Raw genomic sequence first — 27,544 nt, 5'->3', positions numbered from 1 at the left:
TGTTTTCCGAATTTTTTTCCTTCCCGTTTTTAAAAGCCGCGTTGTCCAGGTATTACCGTTCTTTGAAAAGTACAAAAATTTACCGTAATTTCCAACAGGGTATTAGCGGTCTCCATTTTTTTTTATGGCCGATGACGGAAGATAGTTATTTAATCTTGACACAGATACAGCTCATTTTCTAGAAGGAAATCTACCACAAGACAAAATCACACAAATGTCTAACTAGTGGGTACCTGTAAAAAAAAACCGAGGAAGTTACTCTCGTTCTTTTTTCATCCACAGTTGCCTGACGAGAATAATATTTTAACTTCGAGGTCACTGGTTCATAATACATGTATATATAGGTCGTGCATATTTGGTTTATGCGTCTTGATAATCTTTAAAAATGTTTTAATATTGCGTCCAACGTCGATAATCATAGGGTAGGTATAGATAAAATATATAAGTGGTTTCAAATGAGTCACATTTAGTATTTTTCCTCCGTAAAATAACGAAACGTTATATACATAAAAAAAAAAGAAACCTATCGTTTAGCTAAGTTTGTTGAACATACATTGATACTGAAAGCAGGTAACTTCAATAAAGTTCTACGGTTGTTTTAAGATAATGCGTGCGACACAATGTAACAAATCTGAAACATCGTAAATAGTTTAATCAAACGCCCTAGGGGCCCACTAAGGAAATAATTTGTTAATAATTCAGCTATTGAATGGTCTAAAACTAACCTTGGGCTAAATCAGGTTTTCCCATCATATCCATGTTTAAAAAGGTCTAGCGATTTGAAATTATGTGCAAAGGGTCAGATTAGGCTCTAGAAATATACAAAGAATATATTTTTATAAAAAAGGATTATCTCTAAAATGGTGTTTGGATTGGGTTGAAGCTACAACACGGTAATCAATATTTGAAAACTTTTGGGTAAAAAAAAACATAAATTAAATCTCGTAAAGAAGTACGGTTTCATATAATGTTAAACGAAAATTACGTACTCTTAATGAAACTATGGCCTCAATCCTAGTTGTACAAGCTAACTAAAAAAATTGAAATTTATCTCTAAATAAAAAAAACGCTTAGATAGCTTACATTGGTACACAGGGTCATTGCTGGTCATAGAGAAGCATCCAGAAGGAATGTTTCTCGCCCTTCGTGTCCATCTAAAGAGCAGGGCGAGAGTGTTCTTGGTTGTAGATTAGTTCATGAAGCGGGGATATAGCCGTAAATTTACAAAGATACTTTGATGATTTGTAACCAGCGTTCTTCTAAAATTGAAGGTGAAAATTTTAAACAGTATAATTGCATCTTCAGGACTTTTTTCTATTGTATATCTCCAGCGTTTAACTTTAAGGTACATTGTGCGGTCTCTGTTGGAATATCTGTCATGTTGTATGTCCCAAAGAATCTCGTGTTGTTTCCAACACTCAGGTAGCTTCTCTTCTTCCGATTGTTGAGATATATTTTCTTGTTGAACGACTACACTGCGCAGCGCGCAGATGGCAAATGATGGCAGACTGGATGTGGTCGGCTCGTGTCAAAAATTGCAACCCAAATTTTTGACACAACAGAAAATAAAATTAATGCGAGTAACTCAGTGCGTCAATTCAAACCTCAACTCTTAAGGTATATATATATATCATAGGAGGTAAAACAGCCGAGATGGAGAGAAAGGGAGAAAGAAGACAACATTCTAAAAATAACAGAGTGCTATTATCTTTGAAAGATTTGTGCAATGGGAGTGCATGACTTGATCTAAGCTTCTGGACATGCTTAGCAATGGGGTATGTCCAAAAGCTTACATCAAGTCATAAAAGAGTGCTGTTTTTTTCTTCCATTACTATTTTCCAGAATATAAAAATCCTAACATTTTTTGTATTTATTTAAAATTTGATTTAAATTAAAATATATTAATGAACACGAACTAACAAAATTATTACTGACTTCAAAATAACTTCTCAGCACATCAATAATTATTAATCAATCAAAACTGCTTATCAATAAATTTTACTCACTGTTAAAATACACCGTAAAGAAAAACTGTGAGTGTTAATGTTTCTTCAAACAGTTATACCATTTGAAACACGCCAAATCTCTGAACGTAATATTTATTCATAAAAGGTAGTTCTATCTATGCGGGAAATGGAGGGACTGTCTCAACAGCGCTTTCTGCTGCTGGTTGAACCAGGAGGAACGCGAGCTTGCTGGCAGTAAATATAAAATTAAAGTTACTCACAGCTGACTGTATAGGATACCTATATATATTTTCTGAAATAAGCGCATGCCTATTCTTTCGTTCATCTATCTCTCTCAATTATATATATATATATATATATATATATATATATATATATATATATATATATATTGGGGAGGGGGGGCGAGGGACGAATCATCGCACAAAGAGAACGAAAACGAGCCCAGCAACGTATATAGCATGGAGCTCTCTTAATATCTCTTTTGCCAAGTAGGACATATTCTCAGTCCTTTTTCGCGCCAGAAAAGTTTCCCAACAATGATTCAGAAAAAGGTTGCATTGAAATTCGTCTTTCAAATTTTACTTTTATCGCGCCTAAAGAAGTTTTACTTTAAATTGGCGTGGGAGTTGAAAGCTGGATGATTCGCAAGACTCAGCCGCCTTAACTTCGGTTCCGTCATTAGCTGTCATGACGGTGGAGCGGTCGTGTCGGAGTGTGCGTAGGGGCCTTAAGGCCCCCGCCTATCCGGGCACACATAAGGTGTGCAGATCTTCAGAAAGTATGAGTATTTCTGTTTCCGTATTTCGTTTTTAAACTTTTTTTTCTATAAGAGTGAAAATGGCTCAGATGGAATAACTTTGGCATGAAACACTCGGTGCAGATTCTTTCAAACAATCAAAGGACTTGCATTACGCCTTTATATTCATTTCCCCGCCATGCAATGTTATGGTCACCAATCGAATTCAGAGACCGGAAAATTTCGCGTGTTCATTTCGCGATAGTCTGGAATTCAAACTCGTCCGCCTTCATGATGCTGCAGAGATTGGACCACAGTTAAACTGGTTGACTGACCGAATTAAAAACCATCAACAAATGAAGTATCGAATCACAAGCATTCAGCTTAACAGGTGTCACGAGACAGTAGCCAACGTGCGGGTGTAATTTGCCCAAGTTCATAGAGAATCGTAGAGACTATACTATAGGTAAATGGAATCACAAATTATTCCAGTCCCTACTTATGTATCATATGCAGTAACCATGTGACCGACGAGAAGACTGCGCGCCAGTTCAGAGCTTAGCGCTTAGAGATATTACCCCATTAGAAGCACAAGGGAGTATTGGCTCATTAAAACTACAATGGTTTTAAAACACGCACTAAACCAAGACTTAAAACAAATGTTTGTTTTAAATAATGTTTTTTTTAAATAAAATTTCTTAATGTTTTTTTAATGAAAGATATAATTCCACTCTAATAACAACAAAAGTTTGGTCATTAATGTTTCTTGTGTTTTACAGGTACAAAAAAATTGTATACTAATCAAGATCTTATCACTTAAATTATTTGAATAATTAATACAACATACCTACCTAAGTGGGTACCCGCCAGTAGGCCTAAAATAATTTGGCCTAAAATTAGGCTAAATATTTTTAGGCCATGTGACTTTATGCCAAACAATTTTAGGTCAAATGACTTTAGGTCAAATATCTTTGTGCCAAACGACTTTAGGACAAATAATTTTAGGCCAAATGACTTTAGGCCAAACAAATTTATGTCAAATGGTTTTAGGCCAAATATGTTTAGGCCAAACATCTTTAGGCCAAATAATTTTAGGCCTAATGACTTTAGGTCAAAAAAGTTTAGGCCAAGTGAATGTTCTCAAACAGTTTTAGGCCAAATATTCTAGTCCAAACGACGCGCTCCCACCTAAGTACGGCTATAAAATTAAAAACATTAAATAGTAAATTACTATTATGTGGTAAATACCGGACTGTATTGTAAATCCCAATTCTGTGAAAAAAACATTTATTCTATGGAGAATCCTCCTGTGGGGAGATACCCTTTCTGTGGTTGAGTCCCAGTCAGATGTGCATATTTGCTGGACTTCAGTTCTTTGATGTTATAATTTTTCTAGTTTGAACATGAGTGGCAGAAAGCGGTATATTGTATGGTTTTCATTTGAACATGGTTAGAACCAAAATAACAAATTTAAAAAAAACTGATTTAAACCTTAAAAAAACTGGTTTAAAAGAACACAAAACAGATGGTTTGGTTTTTTTAACCTGTTTTTTTTACAACCCTACAGCGATGGTCCACGCATCATTCCGCCTCTCACACACACATACACACACACGCACACACCGGGCTAGACGGGTCCGTTAAGGATGTGCGCAGGGGCCTTAAGGCTGTGCCTCGCCCACGCAGAACTCGCCCGACTGGAACACGGTGATTTAAACACGCTGGACCGCTGGCGGCTGGCAGCGGGTCGTTGCGCAATTCGTCGCAGCAAGAGTGCTCACACTCAAACACACACACACACACACACACACAGACAGTGTCTACGACCCACTTCTGGACTCCCTTTCAGCTGTCGGACCGGTCGACACATTAGAGCTGCCGGCAAGCCCTCGATCTTGGCAGAAAAAGGAAAAAAAACTGTTGCTGATCTTCCACGCGCTTATTGATCAAGTAAATGGACAAATGCTAAATTCGCGTTACTATTTCTATAGAGGCTTGGAATTCATACCATTATAAAACTGAACTGCGTTTTCCGTGAATAATACGTAGGTGCATGCATTTTGTTGGGTAAAATAATCTGATCGCTCATTAGACTGAACAAAATGTACACCCGTGATTGTTTTGGTGGCCGTCTGCAAGTGAAGCCATTGTCCCATTTGACCGGACCATCCAGGAGGCGTTTGCTTCCGCAATTGGTGGCTAAGATTGGTGTGCTGACTGTAGAAATGTGCTTGAAATTGATTTAGCTGACCACGCAAAGTTTAAAAACACAGCGGGTCTGGAAATATTTTCGCGAAAAATACATAGCCATTATCATACGTAGTTATGACACTTCCCGAAAAAACAGGGGGAAAAAAACTGCAAATTTCAAATGCAATCCAAACGGAAGGTAAAATTACGCAGCAGCCAATGGCCAATAGGTAGGTAGGGGCAAGAAGTTTTCGTGAAAACAAAATTATCTGAACGCTTATTAGACTGCAAAACGTATATCCGCACCAGCGGTTTCTTCCTTCTGCCAGAGAAGATGTTGCCTTATTTGACCAAGCCAATCACGAAATGAACGCGTAAAATTTCCGGTTTCCATGAGTTAGTTGAGGCCATGTCACACTGTAAAATTTTTGACGGTAAATTTGGAGGGTTAATATTTGACGAAAAATGGCTTGCAGTTTTCTCCATATTATTTAAATAAGTCACACTAACAAAGTTTATTTTTGGTTTGAGTTATCTCAAACCTTTCCATTTTTATCTAATTTTGAATTAAATAATGCTTCTCAGTACTGTGTAGTATTTTTGAACTTATTATGCGCCGACTTCCGTTCCGTTCGCGAAATCACTCCCAAATCAGACGCCGTACACCGAGAGCTAAGATGTTCCACATTAAAAAAAAAAGGCACGGCCGATGGCGTCAGTGGGTTCTGAACCCGAGGACTCACGTATCCTGAGAAAGGGGTTTGACAGGGTGGTGGGGGAGGGGGAACCGTCACTATAAGCAGCTTAGCGGCGAAACCGTGCTATCGTTCGACCCTCCACCTCCCCCCCCCCCTTCCAAACCGGGGGCAACTTCTCCCACCTCCTCGACACATGACCGAGAGTGGACGCACCGGGAGGTTGCCCAAACGCCGCGTGTTGCGTCACGGCTGCAAATGCCGCGATGCCTGCAGCCCTCAGCCAGGGGCGCCGAACCCTCGGTGCACACCTCGGGCACACGGCGGAAAAAAAAATTAAATAAAATTTCCTGTACTTTTACGAAAGATTTCTTCGTAAACCAGTTTCCAGAAAATAGTTTCGTAACACTACAAGAAATATATCGCAACTTCGAACGACACATGTCTACGGTTATTTTTTTGCATATTAAACACGTTTTCCGAGATAATCCTGAGTGATTATTACGAAATCTAGTGCATAAATTTATATTTTAATTTATGTTTCCTTCAAGCCGCTTTTGCTTGAACAATGGGATATTCAATAATTTTACTTCATTTTGTTTTATTATGTTTATTAATGTGAACAGTTAGTACCGGAAAGTTAATCAGGGAACGGTTTACAAATAACTTTAACTGTTGGTGGTATTGGGTCAGCACAAAGAATAAATGCCCAGATAAGTATCCGAAACTAGTATTACTATGAACACCATATTGTAGTGATACATTTGTTTTCATGTAAAATTTCAAATTTATAAATATCTATAATTTTAAGTGCATAAGTCTGTTCTTTTTACAAAAAAAAAATACATTTTGCCGCGACCGGGATCCGCGCGTTTCTTAGGAACACACCACTTAGAACAATCACAACTTAGAATTCTTGGAATAAAATCTTTAAAACTTGCAATTATCGTGAGTTCATAACTTATGAAAAATAAGCTAGAAACATCATAACTAATAAACCACTACTAAAAAAACTACTGTAACTTAGAAAACCATAACTGAGAACTGCCAACTTAAAAAAAAACTTTTCACTATATTTACTACGAAGCAGTAACATAGTAACACACAACGCTGAACTTCACTACTTAGAAATCATATCTTTGATTTGCACAACTTAGAACTGTTATCTAGAAACACGTAACTTTGAACCATCACAAGTTTCGACCAATTAATTAAGAACTGGCACATCTTAGAAAATTATTTCAAGATTACTCATATGGTAAATATTTTTAAGTTGTGTGTTTCTTTTTTATGCCCAATGTGAAAGGCTTGTGAAAGGCTTGTTAGAAGGGACTAAGATAAGACTGATAAATGCTTTAATAATTTGGGTGCTATTACACTTACAGCCACGCCTTCTGTGTGTTAACATAACGGAACAGTCTCCAAAATTTTTAGAGAGCAGTACAGTAACTATTACGGCTCGCACCTTTGTTGCACACCTGTGAAGTGACAGCACTGTTACATCAATGATATGTGACAGTTCATACACTTCAACACATTGGTCGCACGCATTGTTTAGTCTAACGCCAAACACCATTAATAATAGCTTCCTCCTTCTACCCCACTAGTTTTAAAATCAATTGGAAACGCGAAGAAAATTTTACGTGATTTTCTCGGGGTACTCAGGTAACCAGTCCCCTTTTTCATTCTTCCAATGCTCCGATTTCATATCATTACCCTTCTTGTCTCTTTTGTCCTCGATGTCTACGAAACGTTGAGCCCATTTATTCCACGAAATGCTCAGTGATCGATTGTAATCGCTGTGAATTTTGGGCCATCCGTTTCTTTTTTTTCCATCCCCTCCAACTCAATCACGTACGGGTGAAATGCGAGATGCTCGCCAAACCTGGAGCGACTGTCAAGAGGACGGCTCTTGGGCGTCCTTGAACCGCGAGGCACCTCTCTCTAGCCGATGGCTCCGGTCATTACAGCTAGCTTGATCCCAGGAGCGGCCGTGGACTCATTCTTCAATTAAACCCGCGACTATCTGTAGCTGCGGTTCTTGCCACACATTTCAAGCACGCTCGATAATTATGGTACACATGAAACGAAATAATGGCACGACGTAGAAGATTCGGAGAAAGATAATATGTTATGCAGTACGTGCGTCAGGGGGGGAAATGTAGTACGCATACTGGTGTGAATTGAAAAATTATGGTACGTGTAATTTCTCCATGTGCAGTACGAACCACCTCACGTTCTTATAGTGGAGGTCTAGTGCTCGAGACGGGCTTTGTTCACTTCCTGACTTAAAAAGTATATGTACACTTGTAAACATATGTATGTATCGTAACTCTCAGTATACGGCATTTGGTAGGAGTAATTTCATGAAAATGGGACGGAAGTCGATAAACTAAAATGTGACACAAAAATGTAACACATTAAGGTACATACCAAACGTATTGGTGGTATGCCAAATGAAACTTTATGATAGTGAACCTACACTGGAATATTTTTAGTAAACAGAAATAGTCTTAGTGAAAAATAATCTCAAGTTTTAAAATACCTAAGAAAGCTGGCATTACAATGATTATAACACATATTCTCTTTCTAATTTATAAATTCGCTTAATAGCTTATCGGTTGAGCGCTGGCTTGTTAATCTGAAAGAATCGACACATCAATTACTTTTACTATTATTAATAACATTACAATATAATATTATTATATAATAATGTTCAATCAGCTCGATAAGGTTAAGACGTGTTTGTAGAAAGTATTTACAGGCCGATTTAAGTCGATTAAGCTAACACAAATATACATATATAAACTTAGTGCTATAAAATGCTTCAAATTTCTTCGTTTTAATAAATTTATTGGACTGCAACTTTTAGTTTGAAAATACCTAAAAGATAGCGCTAAGTTCGAATTGTATTAAAGAATGAACAAAATGTTTAATAACTTTGACGCCATATTCAACTCAACACAATTTTCCTTCCTAATAAATTATAGTTTTTTAAAAGTAGCCGTTACACTATGTTATGAATATTCAAGTTTACAAAATGTATCCAGGTTAGTTTAACTACCTTAAAGTTTACTTTGGCATACCAATACGCTTAGTAAATCCCTTAATGTTCGCGAAAGTTAATGTATACGGGAGCATGTTGCCACACGCGGGTCCGCCATCTTAACGACTTCGGCTCGTGGCTGTAGCAGTTGATGCATGAATGCGGATTAGACTTTCAACCTATTAAATTTCTATTGTCTAATGCATGCTTATTTCATCGCATTTCTGGTGCATACTAAAATTCCAACCTCAACCCACCTAAAGAAGTTTAACCTAAAGAAACGCAGACAATGTTAGTTTTGGTCTAGGGGTACATGTCACATTTTCATTGTTGAGGCATTTATATGTTAAGATTTCGGAACCACTATTATTAGGCTAGCCCTGAGAATTCTGTATTACAATCTTGTTAAACATAATAATGGTAAGGTTTTAAAAAGAGGAATTTTTTTTTACTTTTTTCCCTACTCTTTTTAATATTTACCACACTCAGTATTATTTTAAATAATTCTGCGTTCAATTTCGTGTCCTTGTTTTGAATTATAAGTTGATTTGCAACATGAGAACAAATGAAATTTTTCCGTTACGGAGGTTAGATGTTTACACATCATTGGTGAGTACTAACACAAATAATCACACTTTATGTTTAGAACTCCACCAGTGAAGCGCTGAAAGGCGTTTTCCAGCACGTATTTCACAGCAACTATCGTCATTTGTGGTGCGGTTCTTCAGCGAGAGGGATGCGTAAGCGAAATAAAGGGAAAGCCGGCATGCATCACGTGTACGGGGTTGCAAACGGCACAAGGGAAGCATATGGATTATATTATACAGAGAACGTTTTTCAAAGGTACGCGCGCACTAGGGCGTCACGGCAAAGACGGATGGACGGGCGGTACGGACGGAAATTGTTTCGGACGGTACAGTGTCGCCCGCGCCACTGCAATGGAAAGTGACAAAGAAATTTTAGTTGTTAGTACAATATTAAGTAGTGGTAGAGAAGTGGAAGAGAAACGTAAACGGCGAAGAAAGCGTAAATTCTGGATCCATAACATAAACATTCATGATGGAACCTATTTCTTCCCAGCATTTATCTCGCCTAGTAATGTTAAAATATTGTGCATGCCGCATGTTATATAGCTCTTCATAATTTTCAACCAACATTATTAACTTTGAGACATCCATTTCGCACAATGTGTATAACAACTCAAATGGTTGTACCGGCTGTCCTGCCCTGTCCTGCACGTGCGACTGCTAAGAATTGCCGATGACTCATCGGGACGGACGGTACGGCACGCACCGCACTGTCTTCTAATTCCCTCTCGTGAACTTTCTGTCGGACGGCCGAAGCTACCGATCGTCCGTTCCCGGCCGTCCCGCCGTGGTGCGCGCACTTCTATCACTCTACACGTTATACATTTTTGTATTTTTCTGTGACGGCCGTCTGTCCTTGCCGTGACGCCCTAGTGCGCCCTAGTGCGCGCGTACCTCAGCAAGACACGTACCAAACGCGAGACTTTTCAGCTATCACACGATCACACCAACTTCTCTGCGAAAAGGGTCTCTCGTTTCCGAATTGCAGTTGGAATGCCGATCGTGGGAAGAGTGTATACTTATACAAACTATTTCTATCATTTTTCTCATAATTTCATAACACCGCCCTCTAGCGCCACACCAGTTGAGTTACGAGCATATGTTGTTTTTGTATATGTGCTCGTCCAGTTGTGTTCTGTCACCTCATAACATATGTATAGGTCTATCACGAATTTTAAAACATGATGTTTTTAGACAGGTAATGACCGAGCTAACAACACAACTTTTAGGTATGTAAAAAGTCTGTATTTAAACGACTGCAAAGGACGCTAGTTCATGTGTTAAAATTTTTAGAAAGTAACTATTTAGGAAACAAACACTTTTGGCAAAATGGCATTCGGGAAAAGATGTAAGTGGCAAGGATTTTAGTCTCAAACGTGACCTGTATAGCGTTGGGACATGTCTCAGATCAGTTGCTAATGCGACCAGTGCGTCGCGGAACTGACACTGTCATCATTGCCGGTAGCGAGCCGCCCGATCCGCATGCCTGTCTGTGCCTGTCTGTGGCATCGATCCAGAGGCTCGCAAAGAGTCCCAGGCCGCGTGTTGCCACCCATTACCTCTTGTTTTGTGTCTGTGTGTTCGTTTTTTTTATGTGTTTGGGTGTAAATGATTCTGAAGTCTGTGGTAGGGGGTGGCTGTTTGGTCTTTCGGCTGTGGTGGAATGCTGGTGTTTGGTTGCGTGGATGAATGTAATGGAGTCACGAGGTCCGCCAGGGACCCCGCTGAGCGCTAGAGAGGGGGGGGGGGGAGCATTTGATGTCCTGCCCGCTGGCCCCTGCGCTGCGCTCTGCCAGTCTGCGCCTGGGTGTTGTCTTGTAGTCAAGCTGGAGTGGTCTGTGTTGGCCACTGGGGTCCACCTAGGACCCTCTAGGCAGAGGAGTATATGAGAAGGGGGTTAGGCCAGAGGCCGTCCCCGGCTTGTGCCGAGTCCGGGCCGAAGCAGCCCCCTCCTCCCACGCCCACCACCCGACTCACGCTCATGTGGCGTATGCCCGGGACACACCTATGTTCCCTCATGTCTTTAAGTTGTGGTCGCCGTTTTGGCAGCGCGGCTGGCCCGGTTTTGTAGCGGAGCGCCCTCGTCTAGGCTGCTGGTGCCTGGTTTGCGTCCTCGGCCGATTAGTGCTGCGTTGAGATATGAATACGCACATGCAAAAATTCGCTTTTTTTTTTGGCAAAGTTTATAAATCAAATGTTTGGAACTCTGAAATTCTTTTGCAATAGGTAACATTCATTTCATAAACCCAAAAGGGCTAAATAACCGTAACAAACACCCAAAAAAAAAAAAGTACAGAACAGTGGTGGTTGTGGTACAATTACACGTTTGGCAGTGTTGACTGTTAGAGAGTATGGTCCTACGATTACGGATCTGACATAGAGCAATCGTACGACATACTATTCATTCGCAGAGACGGCCTGTATTTTAATGGTTTACGAACAGGAAAAAAAACTGCAGCAGCAGCAGTGCGCATTTACCGAGGAGTTTTTTCCAACAGGAGTGTACCCGACTGGAAAACCTCTGTACTGCTTAACCCTAGCCACTGCTCACCAAACTGTGTATGGCTGACTCTGGACGTCTGAGCCCGGTCGTCACCTGCTCCCCGCCTGCTCCCCGCGGGGCGTTTGATCGCCACTGCGCTTCGGTCAAGGTCCTCTCGGCCAGTGGAGTAGTCCCCTGAAGCCAGTGGAGTAGTCACCTGAAGCCCGTGGAGTAGTCACCTGAAGTCCGTCAATTCAAATTGGCGCTACTGTGCACGCCTCTAACTTTACAGGGTTTCGTTTCCGGAAATGTGTTCCTTAACAAAAGTGGCTTGTTTTCGCATTTCCTGCCACTTTCAAGTTGCAAAAATTCTGTGTAAAGCAGTAAGTAGCTACTAAAGTTAGGAAGCACTTTATACCATAAATCATATTCTCTTTTCAACTTTTTTTGTGATTATCCTTTAGCCGAAGTTAGTCGGTCGAATGATGACTCATGCTATACACCTTTCCTTTTTTTCCATGTAAACCTATTGAGCTTGTCTAATGGTTAGTGTCTTCCTTTTGGTTTAGCAGATAATTACAACTGGTTTTAGGCAAAACTTGCAATATCTTCTTAAACTGAACCATCTGTGTGTATAACAGGGGTAGTCAATTAATATTGAAGTCTTTAACTATAAGTTCTCTTTTAGTTTCTACTTCAAGGTTGATTCTCTCGGGTTGCAGTACCCATGTCGCCATTCTGTAATTAATTATTATTATTATTATTATTATAGATTTGTAGGAGCAGCATGTATGTTCTGCCTCACACAAACGATATTCAAATTTGTTAATTAATCACTGTCACCCTCTCACTCTTACTGCTAGTCTTCGTCTATAGTCTGTCTTCATATGTATTACTCCTCCTGCAATCTTATCTCCAACCTAACCTTCTATCGTCTCCCATTAGGCCTTGCTCCTTTTTCCGTCTGGTTTAAAAGTCAAGCCTTGTAGTTAGTGGAACAAATGAGCAGTTTCGATACCCGGAAGAGTCCGGAATTGTACACTTGTGGAACATTTCCTCTCCGGGTTCAGTACTGGACCGAGCGGAAGGCAACGGCGAGCCACTGCAGATCCACCACGCTCTGGATCGAGCAACAAGCACTCAAGTCACACACTTCATACGAGTTAATAACAGCCCTATATCCCTCTCTGTTTGAAATTACAGTATATTTACGAAATTTACAAAACGACTGGACCTTAAATGAAAAAAAGGGTTCTTGGTAGTCTCAGACATCTGGAACTTGCTAGAATTTCAACTTCAGGATTCTTTGTCCAGTTATTAACACGGATAAACGTGCTATTGAAAGAAGCTTTTTTTTTTGTAGATTCAACCGGTATTTAAAGATTTTTTTTATTTTTTATGTAAGTAAAAACAGTAAATTTACGAAGGTATCTGTAAAGTTAAGAATATAATTGGATAATTTGTAGCTAGTGCCTTCGTAATTTTAAGGTGAATATTTATAACAGTGTGTGGAACATTAATTTTTGTTTTAAATGATTTTAATTATTTTACAAATAATTTCAAACACAATAAAAATTGTCTTGTTGCAATTTTTTCTATTCGTTGCTATTACAATGCAATTATTTGTTATCTAAATCTATATTATACAGTTTTGGTAGCTGTATGTTGTGTTTTCATCTCTGACAGTTGCTAGATGGGTATTTGACTGCTAGGGACTTTGTTGAGTTCGAAGAAAAACTTTATTTTTCTGTGCTCATAGTGTAACCGAACCATTGTTTAATTACTTTACATTGTAGAATGTTAATTCCGAACTTTTAATGTGAAATTATGGCATGTTCTAGATTTTTTATATTTTGTGTGTAGAAATGTATTCTGATTTTGAATTTAAAAAAAGAACGAATTACTAAGTTTTAAAATCATTTTTATGGTACCTACATGTTCAAATGTGTACCCATACTTATTATTACAAGAATTATAAACCACCCCTTATCAATAGCATGTTTGGTATATTTCCTTGATGATTGGTAAAGAGAATATGTCACTTTTTTAGGCGCGACAGGAGTTGGGCACTTGCTACTGTGTTCTACCTCTATATTCATTTACTGTTGAATTACTAAGTCAGCTAAGTCAGAGCGTCTTTTATTATCATTATGTAAATTGACTTGTTGTCCATTCGTTTTTTGGGTGTGTCTAATTTAAACAAAATAAAAGTTCATTCAATTTCCCTATCACCAGAGACTCGTGCATTAGCATCACATTGCGCCGAATACCCTACAGCTTCCTTATTGGCTGTTGTCTAGCACGTGACTGATCCGAGAGGGAGAAGATAGCTCACGCAATCTGCGGACCGCCTGAAGTCCGAAGTCCATTGGTGACCTCTAGAAGACCTTAGAGAAGGAGGTTGGCAGGAAAGTAAGCCTTAACTTCAGGACGCAATCATGCGTACAGAAGCTGTCACACCAATATTAAATTTTTATTAAAATCGGATCACAGAACCACTTGTTTACATAACTGAGTGTTCATAATCTTTTTTATCTTATTTATCTTGTGACCTTTTTATGGCTGGTTATTGCCAGGGATGAATTACTACAAAGCACAAATTACTTGTCAGATGTTGTGATGTTATTTACTTATATACATTATCTCAGGTATTTATCTTTTTGCCTATTCCGAAAACTGTGTGAGTTTGGTGATAACTCATAAACAAAGTGAAGATGCGTTGAGCCACAAACACAATTTTATTCTATAAAGTAAGCAGCATTAAACTCTCAATAACAAGCATGAATAAAACAGTAAGGATCTTGATTCACGTTGACTCAATGCTGCCCAACACTTGTTAGGCTCACATGTTGCGAAAGTTACTGTAACACACAATATGTTTTCATTAATTCATTACCAGTAAAACATTTATACAAACGGTGGATAACGAATACATGGAATTCAAAACCACAAACTTTCAGATCATTCTTAAACATCGAATCACAAGCAGCTGGTAGATATCAAACATTAACAGCTTGGATTTAAAACAATCAAATAATTATTGAAGTGAAACTTCTAATCCGACTTCCAACAAGGTTGCGTTAAACGTTTAACGCTACCATGGAGAAAACACTGTTGCGTTAAACGTGCACCGCTCCTGGGGAGGGGAAATAGAAAGAGACAGATGCGCGTAGTATACCTGTTACAGGCCAGCGCGAGCGTTAGCAACGAGTAGCGTCCAATATTCCAACGCAAGAGGGAGAGAGAAAGAAAGATACACAAAGGTAGAAAGTAGGATAGAGAAAGAGAGTGAGTCGGTAGATCCCAAGCACATGCGCGTGTTATTCTTGCTATGCAGCGAAGTAAACAGTGAAGTTTCACTTCTTCCGCGCGGAGGGACTCCACGCACTATTTTTTTTTAAATTATGTTTTAACACACAAAACTTATATTATTTACAAATAGTTATACATAACAGTAAAATATTTATTCCAGTCTCTGATATATATTGCCCACAAAAAAACGATTACACACTCACAAATGCATAATTTTATTCAGCGAAAGAGGTAGAATTACATAAGTTAATAATCAAAACGGGTTACTCGTAAAATATGTTACTAATGCAATGTATCTGAGAGTCTGGACTGACCACCGCAAGAATTAATATGCGGCATATAAAAGCTCGCCGCCGCTTGCCTGCCATGCAGTTCCTCAGGCAGCGAGACCCCACTCGCTGGAGTAGTTGTAAGCTACTCGTGCGACGCCTGGGCTACTCGCCGGCGAGTTCAGCAACGAGTCTGTTACCGGCGTCACCACTCGGCAACGTGTGCTCGCAGTGCTTACCCAGAATGCTTGGGGAGCCATTTTGCAAACTGAACTACCGAAGCACTACCCATCGATTGTTATATTGTTATATTGTTATATCGTATTTATCCCTAATAAACTGTTGTTGCACAGCCCTGCCTTTAACTTCTTCAACCGTTGCCCAACTATTAATAGTTGTCCGCAACGAGTTGATCCCAAGTCTGCACACCCCCGGGCCAGTCTTCTCCGTGGTTGACGTATCCCAGCTTCTCCGGTGATACCGCTGTGTAGGGTCGAGCTTCTACGCAGACGTAAACGTAAGCACACTCATTTCACACACCAGTTTCCTCTGCAACACCTTTATGACACACGCCCATGTTCATGTGCGAGCAAACCGTACGTGGAGTGTAACATGCGTCCGCTCGTGTTCTTCCGTGAACGGGTCCCTCGTAACGGTCTTCCGGGAACGGGTACCTCGTAACGCCGTAACCAATCGTAAATGAATGACGTCATGCGGCGAGTCGTAGCGTCTTGACGGCATTCCGGCGGGCGTCAGCCCTCGGCTCTGAAAATCAGGCCCTTATATACCTGTCCTGAGCAGCAGTCGAGACAACCTGGAACATTCTACTACGAACTTCAGGATGCTCGCGACAATGGCGATCTTCCTATGACGTCATATCCGTTGATAATATTCGATCTTTTTTTTATTATTACTGTGACACGTTTTTCCTTTGGTGCACGACGGGTTGCCTATAACACAGGCTTCCGGGGCGCCGTGCGTTGCCTTTACCAAAGGCTTCGGCAATGCTAAAACAGCAACTAACGACACAGTAAGGGACACATCCAAGCAAGTTAGGGGGTGATCAAATTACATCAGATTACCCTCATAATTTGGTTTTGAACTTGCTTAATATTGTATAACAATCACAAAGCGAGGTAGTTATATTATTTAGTATTTCAGTAATGTTAAAAATTATTAGTCCAGGAAAAAAAATGTTTTCATTGAATCACTAAACATAGATTATCATTTTCAAACATACAATAACACACATCTAATTGCTAAAATGAATACAGATTTCCACACACATTGTATTTTAATTGCTAAACTGTAACAGAATAATCAGATACGTGACGACCGTGCCCATGAAGGAAGTCATGAAACGAGAATCCAGGGTAATGTAGTCGCAAGCCGTGAACTGAACCTGGTTGCAGGATACGTCCTGCAGGAACAACTGTACTTCCTTCAGCTCTTCTGTTCCGAGAGCGCCCCACAGCGAGGCCTTCAGGAGACACGAGGCGGTGCGCTTGGCTTCAGTCGCCACGGCGTTGCAAGCACGCGTCAGGCACGCTTGCGCGAGCAAAATAACCAGACACCAAAGCACAAAGGATGCATAAAGTAAATACGTATTCTCACTTTTACCTGCGGTTTTTAGTATGAAAAATAATAATACCGTGACAAAGATGAAATTAGAAATCACTTCAAGCAGTATTGGCACACCATACAATGAGTTTATCAAATTTACAACTTCAGATAAAGTGTAATGAACTTTTCTAAGATTTACTAAAAATTTTTGCGTTGACATATTTCTATTCGTGACTGGAGCCATTTCTCGTAGGAATAAAGGGTTTATTTTATGTGTTAAACTTAATATTTTTGTATCGCCATTTTCAAGCAGAAGGCACAGTTCTCTGTTCAGAATCTTGTATCGATGCCACGCCAGTGTGATAAGAAGAGTGATGTAATATGTGGCGGCTGAGCAAATTGCTGATGATATGTGTATTGTTATAACGGTCAGAGAAGCGAATAAAGGGTTGATCTTACCTAATAACATGTCTGTATAACTTAAAGAAAAATTTATAACAAGAATACCTGTAATGACTAGTGCTTGCACGATTATCATTCTCCGGTAGAGCGTGACGGGTTGCTTCACCAGGAGCCGGTCCACCTCGGCCAGCCTCGCGAAGACGCGCCCGGTGACCTGGCGACCTCTGAGCAGGGGCACCAGCAGGTAGGCGACCGCCGTGGAGTAGAAGCACCAGGTGCACGCGACGAAGCAGTGCTCCACCAGAGGGTCGCTGCTCTGCGTGCTGATCCCGTCCGCGGTGGCCTTGCCGCAGCTGAGCACGACCGCGGCGGCGAAGAGCAGGTTGTAGCAGGTGTGCGGGAGTGGCCCAGAGCCGCCAGCAGACAGCGCGTGGGGAGCGTGGCCGGGAGTAGTTCCCGGGGAGACCGCCAGGCGGCACCCATCTTCACGTGTTCACGTGTTTCCCTGTTCACACAAGAAAGAATCTTCTACATTATACCTGTTCTAAGTTGTGAGTTTCTAAGTTATGTGGTTCGGCGTTGCAAATTTCTAAGTTATGTGTTTCTTATTATGACAGTTCTAGATTGTGATAGTTCTAAGTTATGACTTTCTACGTTAAACCGTTTCTAAGTTGTGTGGTACTGCGTTATGTGTTTCTAAGTTGCGGCCTGCAGACACAACTTGCAATATGGTAAAAAAAAACTTTTGTGACTAACGTAGTTACGCAAAGTTTCCTTCCGTGTCCACACTATTTGATATTTTATTTGTACGTAATATTTAAAATATTGCTAAACATAAAAATAATAGTGTATCGTTAATCGAATCGTAGTTAACTTATTACGTTTAAGAGTACAATTTGTAATAGAAGCATTATTTGAAGAAAAAAAATATTTTCTCTGGTTATTTAATTGATTTTAAAAACCACTAAGTGGCTTACATACATTTGGGTGGCTTCAACTGCTCCAATGCTGGGCTCGTGCCGTGACAACTCGCAGGGAAGTGTCCACACCGGCGCCGTCACTGCTGGACGCGAGGAATGCACAGGGGAAATCATGTCCAGCACTCTTCCAGGCCACGAGGTCCGCGGCGGACATCCGTCTTGTGTCGCCTCGACTGACGTGACTCGGGCTCTAGGGAGGTCGATACTTCGGGCGAGGAAGGCAATACATAATGCGTATTTCAAAATCCTCAAGTCTTGTTGATCCATTCGAAATCGAAGAACAGCGCGTATCGCTACAAATCATTGGTAGGCCTAACTTATTGTGAATATGGAACTTTAACAAAATTGTTCCTTTTGATGACGATAGCGTCCACTCCAATTCGGTGTCATAAATGATTGATCACCAGCGGCAATAATTATCCAGGGGTTCATTCGTTAGCAGAGTGGACTCGAAACACGTTGCCATCTAATGTACATTAGGAACTGCATAAAACTTCCTGAACGAACCTGAAGTCAGATATGTACAAGGATAAGAGTTGACCCAACAATTTGCAACACATTCAAAAAGATGACACGCTTCTGAACTTGGCATTGGGATGATAATTGGGTTAAGCGTAGAACAAAAATAAACAAGTATATTACAATAGAGGCTCTTGTGACCACATAATTTTAAATCTATAGAGTCAGTCATAATTCAACCTACAATATTCGGAAAAAGCTGAAATCAAAATAAGACTTAAGACTTAAAGAGCTTCCTAAGTCACGTCTATGTCTTTGAAGTAATAGCTGAACATTGCTTTGTTTGCAAATAAAATATATAATTTTTAAGATTGGTTACTTAGTTTACATATGTTGCTTAGTTAAAAAAATGTTATATAAACTTTGTAAAACTTGTTTCAGTCGTTAAACGATTTAGCTGTGATAATAGTGAGTAATGTCTTTTTGTTCATACATTTTCTGACGTTATTTTAACCCTAATTATTTCAATAAAATCATTTTACTACAGCAAACATTGAATGGTTGTATAAAATTGCCTAATTTAACATTAGCTAGTCATTCAGTGTTCCATCTTATTATTTTTTTGTATTTAATTTGCAATGAAATGGCAATTCTGCACCAACTTCAAAGACATGTCGCCCTACATTGTTTTAAAGCCTCTATAGAGCCATAATAACATTGTTTTAAGGCCCGTATATAGCAGCAAGTACATTGTTTTAAAGCCTATATAGAGCAGTAAATACATGGTTTAAATTCTGTATAGAGCGGTCAGTATATTTTAAGGTCTGTATAGAGCATTAAGTACACTGTATTAAAGCTTGTTAGAGCAGTGAGTACATACATTGTTTTAAAGCCTGTATAAAGCAGTAAGTACATTGTTTTAAAGCCTGTATAGAGCAGTAAGTTCGTTGTTTTAAAGCTTGTATAGAGCAGTAAGTACACAGTTTTAAAGTTTGTATAGATCAGTAAGTAAATCGTTTTAAAGCCTGTATAGAGCAGTAAGTACATTGTTTTAAATAATTTCGTCAGCATTCACCTAGAGTGTAGTTGGCAATACACTTGGGAAACAACTTACTCTCTTGAAGTCAGTCAGGCGAAACAGACCTCACGACCTTTCGAAAGCCAGCTAAGACACGCTGCCGCGTGAAAAAACAAAACAAAACAAAAACTTGATTTCCGCATGGCCAAAAGTGTTCTCGGTCAGGATGAAAGCATTTTGGAATGTATTTAAATATGTTGCCATTGTGCTGAAATTAACATATCTTATTATGTATGAATATAAATAAAAAAGTAATGTTTGTGTGTTCGTCTTCTATGCGTTCACGCATCGTTCACATGATTGAGTTGAAACTTATTAGAAATGTTGTTGGTACTTTCGAGAAAGTTTCTGACATAGTACCATCAACGTACAGTAGATGACGCTTGAGTAGTATAGGATAATATAATTATCAATTTCGCTATTCCATTGTTGAAGATTTATTTGTATCCATGGCAACGGGTTTTTGAATCGGCTGGATTTTATTTGTTTCGCGGTGCGACCTCGAGCTGTGCGAGAGTGTTCTGCAGGTAGGCTGCCACTGTCGTGGCACAGCACGAGTGCATCGACTATCTCTTTTCTATTAGCTTGTAAGTCCTGCAATGGATTGATATTTAAATTATATAGTAGGCATTATTTTTTTTTACTTCGTATTTACATTTACTTTAAACAGATGATTCATATATATAAAAAAATCTTTATTATATAATTAAAGCGTGTATTATTATTTTTAAATTATTTTCGTTTGTAATATTTTGGAGTGAAAAAAAAAAAATAATTTGGAAAACATTGCTTTGCACAGGTAAGACAATATTTTTAAAAGAGTACTCTTAAAAAAAATAATCACGTAAAAAACTACTTATATTTACATTATTATCATGTTCAATTTAATTTATTTTACTACGTGGATTTAAAAGTCGAATTTTTTTTATACCAATACTATATTTATATAATTTTATCTGTCCGTGCGAATTCGGATAACGTAGATAGTAACTTATAAAAGTAAACCATAATGTCCTAGAATTTAAAGCAAGATTTTATTTGTAATACTATTTAAACAATAAATACTAATAAATGTATTTATTATATAATTATACCTCACAACTCCCAAAAAATATTTTTGGGAATAAAATTGCTGTTTTTAACACTGCCTTGGCACCATCATGTGAGAAACTCCAAACATTTTAGTTATTTACTCTCAGGGATTCAAAAGGTCCATCCTATAGATTCCAAGCTTTACTTCTGGATTAGAAGCCACGTCAGTGGAAAAGTGCTATGTTCCCAACGTTTGGCATGCCTTGTTGCAGTTAAAAACTGGTGTTCTGGAACGGTATTTGTAACGGCCATCAGCAGCAATCTATAACTACACTGTTAGAAATTACAGTAAACCTACGGACTTTTTAACGAAGAATTTAACTCAAATAAACGAAATTTCAAATAACTGAATCTTCATCGAAACTACGCCGGATATCGACTACAGAGTTGTATGATTCGCTCTAAACATAGGTAAACACGCACAAATACAGGGAATGTCTGTGGAAGGTTTAGCAGTCTCCTGGCCGTTTTCATGGGGGTGTTTGTGAGGTTATGTTTTGCATTTTAAATTATTACATTTTAATAAATACTTAAAATCAATAAATTAGAATAAACCTTCAGCATATTTATTGATTTTGATTATAATTGAAATGTATCTCGGTTAACTTAACTAAATAATTAATTTTATACACATGTTTGTATTAATATTGAAAACTGAGTATTCATTTAATTTTTATAATTTGTAAAAAATTATACTTTACCGAACGAATTTATAATTAAACTCCAATCCTTTAATTAATTTGTATATTAATTATTTGCAAGCAAAATTAATATCATTCGAAGTAAGTATAACTTCTAATGCGCGTAAGTAAATACACGCACAAATTTTTAAAGAATTAAATTAATTATTTCGTAACCTTGAAATGCAAGCGCGTCGTTTGCCATTTGTTACGTTTCCTGGCATCGTGGAAGCAGCAGACGCGGTAGTGAGATGTTACGGGGGATCCGACGCAGTTGACGTGACGCGTGGATTGCAGAACGCGCCCCGACGCCGCTCGTGGCGCCTCCTCGCCCGGGCGGCCGCTGCCAGAAGCTCTCGCGGGGTGAAGCCGCCATCTCGGGGCGAGAGCGCTCCAAGCGCCGCCCGTCTCGACCTTGCCGTCACCTCCCGGCAGCCACCGGAACACGATATGTGGGTCCAGGAGTTACATCACAGGCCGAGATTAACTCCGCTGCGCAATTCCACATCAAGGTTGAATGATGACGGGCTGGGCCGCGCATACAGTCCCATGATGGATGAGGATTGCATAATAACTTCAGGGGAATTATTAGTATTTGTTTTATTTTGCTTCAACTCTTGGAATGGGGAATCGAGGTCCTACTTCGGGCCCATCCCGGCAATCGCCTGTAATGATTCCAGATTAAAACAATAGACATCCGAAGTCAGGATGGACGCAGGTGTTGCGCCACACCAAAGTAACGCCGCTTTTCTCATAAAAAATACTAGGCAATCACCATTTATTTGCTAAAAAAAAATATAACGGGCCCTGTAAATAGTGCGAATGAATCTAAACCACAAGGTTCAACACGTAACATTATTCTATTTCCCATAAACTTTTGTGATGCGTTTGTTACTACCAATTATTTTAAAGAAAAGGTTTTACGACAGCAAAAAGCTTTACAATGGTATTTGAACTTAAGTCAACTAAAGGTTATCTATATGCTTAGTGTTTTATCTTAATATTTGTAAAAGACGAATTCTGCAGGCCTTATTTCAATGGCGTATAGCAGTCTTACTTAATAGCATAAGTCGTTGGTACGTTTTCAATTTATTATTTTTTTGTGATAAATAGGAGCAGGCATTTTTCGCGAATAAATCTGAACGCCTATTAGACTGCAACAAGTTATACCCGCACCAGGGGTTTCTTCCTTGTGATTGGCGGCCGAGTACACTCCACTTGCCCTATAGTCATTCGACCTAAAATGAATTTCGGCTGAATGCCTGTTAGGTCGAATGCCTTTTAGGGCAACTGACTTTTAGGCCAAGTGACGTTTAGGAGATATGACTTTTAGGGCAAATGACTTTTAGGGCAAATGACATTTAGGGCAACTGACCTTTAAGCCAAGTGACTTTTAGGTCAAGTGACGTTTAGGAGATATGACGTTTAGGGCAACTGACTTTTAGGCCAAGTGACTTTTAGGTCAAGTGACGTTTAGGAGATATGAATTTTAGGGCAAATGACTTTTAGGCCAAGTGACTTTTAGGTCAAGTGACGTTTAGGAGATATGACTTATAGGACAACTAACTTTTAGGTCAAGTGACGTTTAGGAGATATGACTTTTAGGCCAAGTGACTTTTAAGTCAAGTGACTTTTAGGTCAAGTGACGTTTAGGAAATATGACTTTTAGGGCAAATGACTTTTAGGTCAAATGACTGAAGGATTATTTAAATTTTAGGTCAAGTGACGTTTAGGAGATATGACATTTAGGTCAAATGACGCGCACCGTGGCGGCCGTCTGCGAGACAAGTCGTTGCCTTGTTTGACCGAGCCACTCGGGACGTTTGCTTCCGCACTGAACTACTGTGGATTGGTGTCGTAACAATCGACATGCGCCTGAAAGAAACCCACCCAATCACAAAACACAGACGGTGCTACAGTGTTTTAACTTATAACTAATCTCGGAATCTTTTCGAGAAATATGCATGGCCCTAGTGATAAACCTTCAACGGAAGTTTTTCGGTTGAATTTGAACTTTTACTGTATATTTAAACCATTTAATACACAATATATTTAACGCTATTGTATGCCTTTCAATTGAAATGATTTTTTTCAAATAACACGTTTGTCACAAGAATTATTTAAGTCACTTACTTCTAGTAGCAAATGCAGTTATGACATACTTTATTTGAAGTCGTAAACTTCGTATTGGGAGTCACTGTAAAACAGACTTATCAATGATCTCCGAACAAATTATTTCTATACTTGAAACAATGTATAAGTACACTAGTGGTACCTAGCAATGACAAGGAAATCCATTAAAAACTCAAATCAGTACTGCTGTTCAGATTATCGATGTGGTTGTGCTACTTTCTAAGTTATATAGTCATTGACTATGTTTGTGTTTCCTGCTATCTAATGAACCCAACAGGTTACGTAGGTACATCAACATTTACAACTATTGCTCTTGATTTTTTTTGTACAGTATCTAAAACGTGTTTCAGTATCTAACACACAGTGGAAGTTATAAAATTTCATAGAAGTAGTTTTTATGCCCAAGTTAAAACCTAAGAAGTATTACATTCATCACGAATAAGTATTTAAATACCAACTGCTTGAAGTAATTTATTTTTCCCTTCAAATTTTTAACAAAAGCGTAATTTATGCTGTAGTACCATTTGTACACAAAAGCACGTGACTTGGTTCAAATGAACTGATTTTGACAGTTCTGTTCGTATGTCAATTCTGTATTCAAGCCCAGGAAGGAATAATCGACCATATAATCATAATGTTTGTCTTGAATAACATGAACAGTATTTAATTTTTTTTCCGAACGACAAGAGCTGATATAAATATTTATATTTATTTATTCAGTATCAGTACATCTTATCGAAATTACTGTCTGATATTTAAAGTGTGGTATATTAGTTAGTTTCTTTAAATACTTTTTGGTTAAATATTTTATAAATGTTTTATTATTTTAATGACGTCACTGTTTTATGCAATACGAAAAATCGATTTTATTTTCAAATGATTTGTGTTACAAATTTTACTCTCTTAAACACAGTAAGTAGTCACACAGTTTGTAAACTTTTATTTAGGGCAAAACGATGTTAGAACTGCAGATAAATGAAAAGCACGACTCACAAGTCAATGGTGTGTGCTGTACTCGCTTTCTGCTCCAAGGCCAGTGATCCGTCGTTCCGATACGTGTCCCAGCACTCTAACATGCCTGGAGACTTCAACTGCTCCAGAGAAAGTAACTCATGGAGATTATTCGCTTTTCCAGACTCAGTTTTCAATGCCAAGAGAAATTGACACTTTTACTCTCTCGGCTCTAAATAGTAAGTTTTTTTTTTAGAGGTCAATGAACTTCAAGAAAAACCGTTTCTATTCCTAACTCTAGTAAAGTAATACAAGTGTATCAAAACATTAGACATTTTTAAAATAAATATGGACCTTAATTATTTTATGTTTTTTTTAGGATAATAAAAAATATTTAAAAAAATATATAAATAAATGGACTTTTAACTACTCTTAATTTTAGAGATAGACAATAGAGTAACATTCTTGTAGAAAAAAGCTAGTAATTTTGATGTCTATGTTTGCAACAGGTAGTGAGGTATCTCTTATTTTGGCGTAAACCTGTTCTGTATATTGCTAAGCGTTTTGTTAGGACTTAAAATTTCTTATATTTTTCAAACTAACTTATAGATTTGTCGTAAATGTTTTTGATTGAAAGATAATATACATGAAATTACTGTAAAATTTAACAATAAAGAGAGTGAGAAGACTTTTATTTCCCGTACGTTTAAAGGGAAAAAAAAATTGGTGTAGCGGATTGAACCACTTTTCTGACTGTATGCTTTCAAATTATTTCCGTTTGTTGGTGGGTAATTTTATATATATATATATATATATATATATATATATATATATATATATATATATATATATATCTGTTTTAGATTTGTAAGGGAGGAGGGACTTGGACATATCTCCCCTATTTCCCCACTGCATGCGCCCATGTTACCAATATTTTATCTCTGTACGCAGCAATGCAGGCAATGTAGGCCCCTAACTTTAAATTGGTTTTTCGTTTATCATAGGTTCATATATGTTTCATAGTGTTATTAAGTATCTATTATGTCCTCTCCACCAATTTTTAAATGTTTTAGAGAAAGTCTTATAGATATGTATGGTTACTGTACATGTCACATTTAAACAACATTTAGATCAAAGGGAAATAGCCCTGGGTTAAGAGTATAATACGATATAGTTTTATTTTTCATTATTCCATCGGTAACTTTTTTTTAAAAGAATATTTTTTTTTGGCACACGCGTTTCCTTTCAACTTGTCATTTTTTTATGTAACTGCGAAATAAGTGTCAGAAAGTATAATTTCAGAAGTTAAGGGGAGGAATTATTTTTAATGTCTTCTATTCTTGCCGGTTTAAGTGGAGAAAAAACTTAAATCTCTATTGTCTCTTTTTCACTGTTCTATTTTGTGTAAAAAAAAAAAGAACACGGGGCTACAAAAGTGCCACGTTCAGAGGAATGTAAAACGAACACAAAAAATGAATATGATAGGCCATGTTGTACTTAGACAGGCATTCTTTAAGATGAGGTACCTCTCAATAAGGTACGCAATTTGGTTCCCGTTTATATAGTCCCTTAAACTTGGCAGTTCGAGAGTTGGGCGTCAAAAGTGCAATGTTGAGGGAACTGTCGAAAGAACAATAAATTGGTAATGCTTTTTAGCTCTTTTGTATGACGTTATTGCACTGAAGCCTTGCTTAATTTTTTCGGGAGGTACTATAATTATGGTACACGTTTGGAAATAAATCTGGGATTCGAAGCTAACATTATTTAGCTTCCCGAAAAAAAAAAAGAACAAGTTTTAGCGTGGTAACCATCACGTTAACGCGAAAATCCTTATCCTCCTGAAAAAAATAAACACGGGATTTTCGCTTATATTATGCGGGCATCTATCGCGGAGTCAATAAATTTTGGTTCCTAAAATACAAATTGTAACCCTTTAATACTGGTGCGTAGGCAGCCCACTGAACGTGACGTCATCATGGTATACTTTCGTTTAGTCGAGGCCAGCTAACTTAGCGCTATCTACCTCTGACTGCTAGAACTTCGCTCGTGTTTTGAGAAACGCGCTGCTAGAGAGCGTTGGCGTTTATGGTACAAATAGTTCTCAGTTCTTATACGATTTTAGCGCTTCGATTTTGAATACCATTCAGTAAAACATATTATTTGGAAATGTAAAATTTTGGTTGTGCTATTAATTTAATAAATTTAATTTTCCTATACTGAAATTTTTTTTTGAACGCAGGCAGTATTTTCTGTTTTAATGGTTGCAAATAAAAATGATTGTTTCATTAAAATAATGTTAAAATTGTCAACTCTTGCAAGTTCATTCTAAGTAAATTACATTTTTTTGTTCATTCAGAGCATTTATAAGATGTTATTAAAAAACCCTAAAATCTATATAGGGGAAGGCGGGGTACTGCACGCAATTAACTTTGACACATTATATTTCTGTTAATAAAATTAAAAAAAAAAATGTAATTAATTTGTAGCAAAGCGATATTAAGTCAGTTTAATATAGCCAAGTATTAGTACATTGTTTAAAAGGCAAGTGTTTTTTTTTTTTTTACTTAAATCATTAAAATATGTATTGCGTACGATTACTCGACTTGAGTGGGTAATCGTACACACTGAATCCCAATTCTGGTACGTGACAATTTTTTTTTAAATATTCCCTGAAAGGAAATATAATTTTTTTTAATATTACAATGTGCCTAAGTAATAAAATACACTTTTTGTACTATACTGGGACATAATTTTTCTTTCTTTTTAAATTAAATACATACATGACCTAATTATTATCTACAGTTTTTTTTTAATTTTTCATAGCCTCTAGTTCAAGATTGCAGTATAGTATTTTTTAAATATTTATGTAGGTAGGGCCTATTTGGATGAAAGTATATATAGGATAGTACCTACGTAGCT

At 38.1% G+C, this 27,544-nt stretch overlaps 1 protein-coding gene across 1 annotated transcript; it reads right to left on the bottom strand.

The window, feature by feature from the left end:
- Positions 1-14,427: 14,427 nt before the first annotated feature.
- LOC134528239 (uncharacterized) lies at positions 14,428-18,386 on the bottom strand. The gene is made up of 3 exons (XM_063361719.1): positions 18,302-18,386; positions 17,358-17,735; positions 14,428-14,567 (listed from the first exon to the last, which is right to left on the bottom strand). The coding sequence occupies exons 1-3, from the start codon at positions 18,384-18,386 to the stop codon at positions 14,467-14,469; spliced, it is 564 nt and encodes a 187-aa protein (XP_063217789.1). The 3' UTR covers positions 14,428-14,466.
- Positions 18,387-27,544: the final 9,158 nt, after the last annotated feature.

The sequence above is a fragment of the Bacillus rossius genome, chromosome 1 (assembly GCF_032445375.1).
Source record: "Bacillus rossius redtenbacheri isolate Brsri chromosome 1, Brsri_v3, whole genome shotgun sequence".
In the NCBI taxonomy this organism is placed as follows: domain Eukaryota; kingdom Metazoa; phylum Arthropoda; class Insecta; order Phasmatodea; family Bacillidae; genus Bacillus; species Bacillus rossius.
Note: the sequence above shows the minus strand (reverse complement) of the source record. Positions and strands in the feature narration are given on the sequence as shown.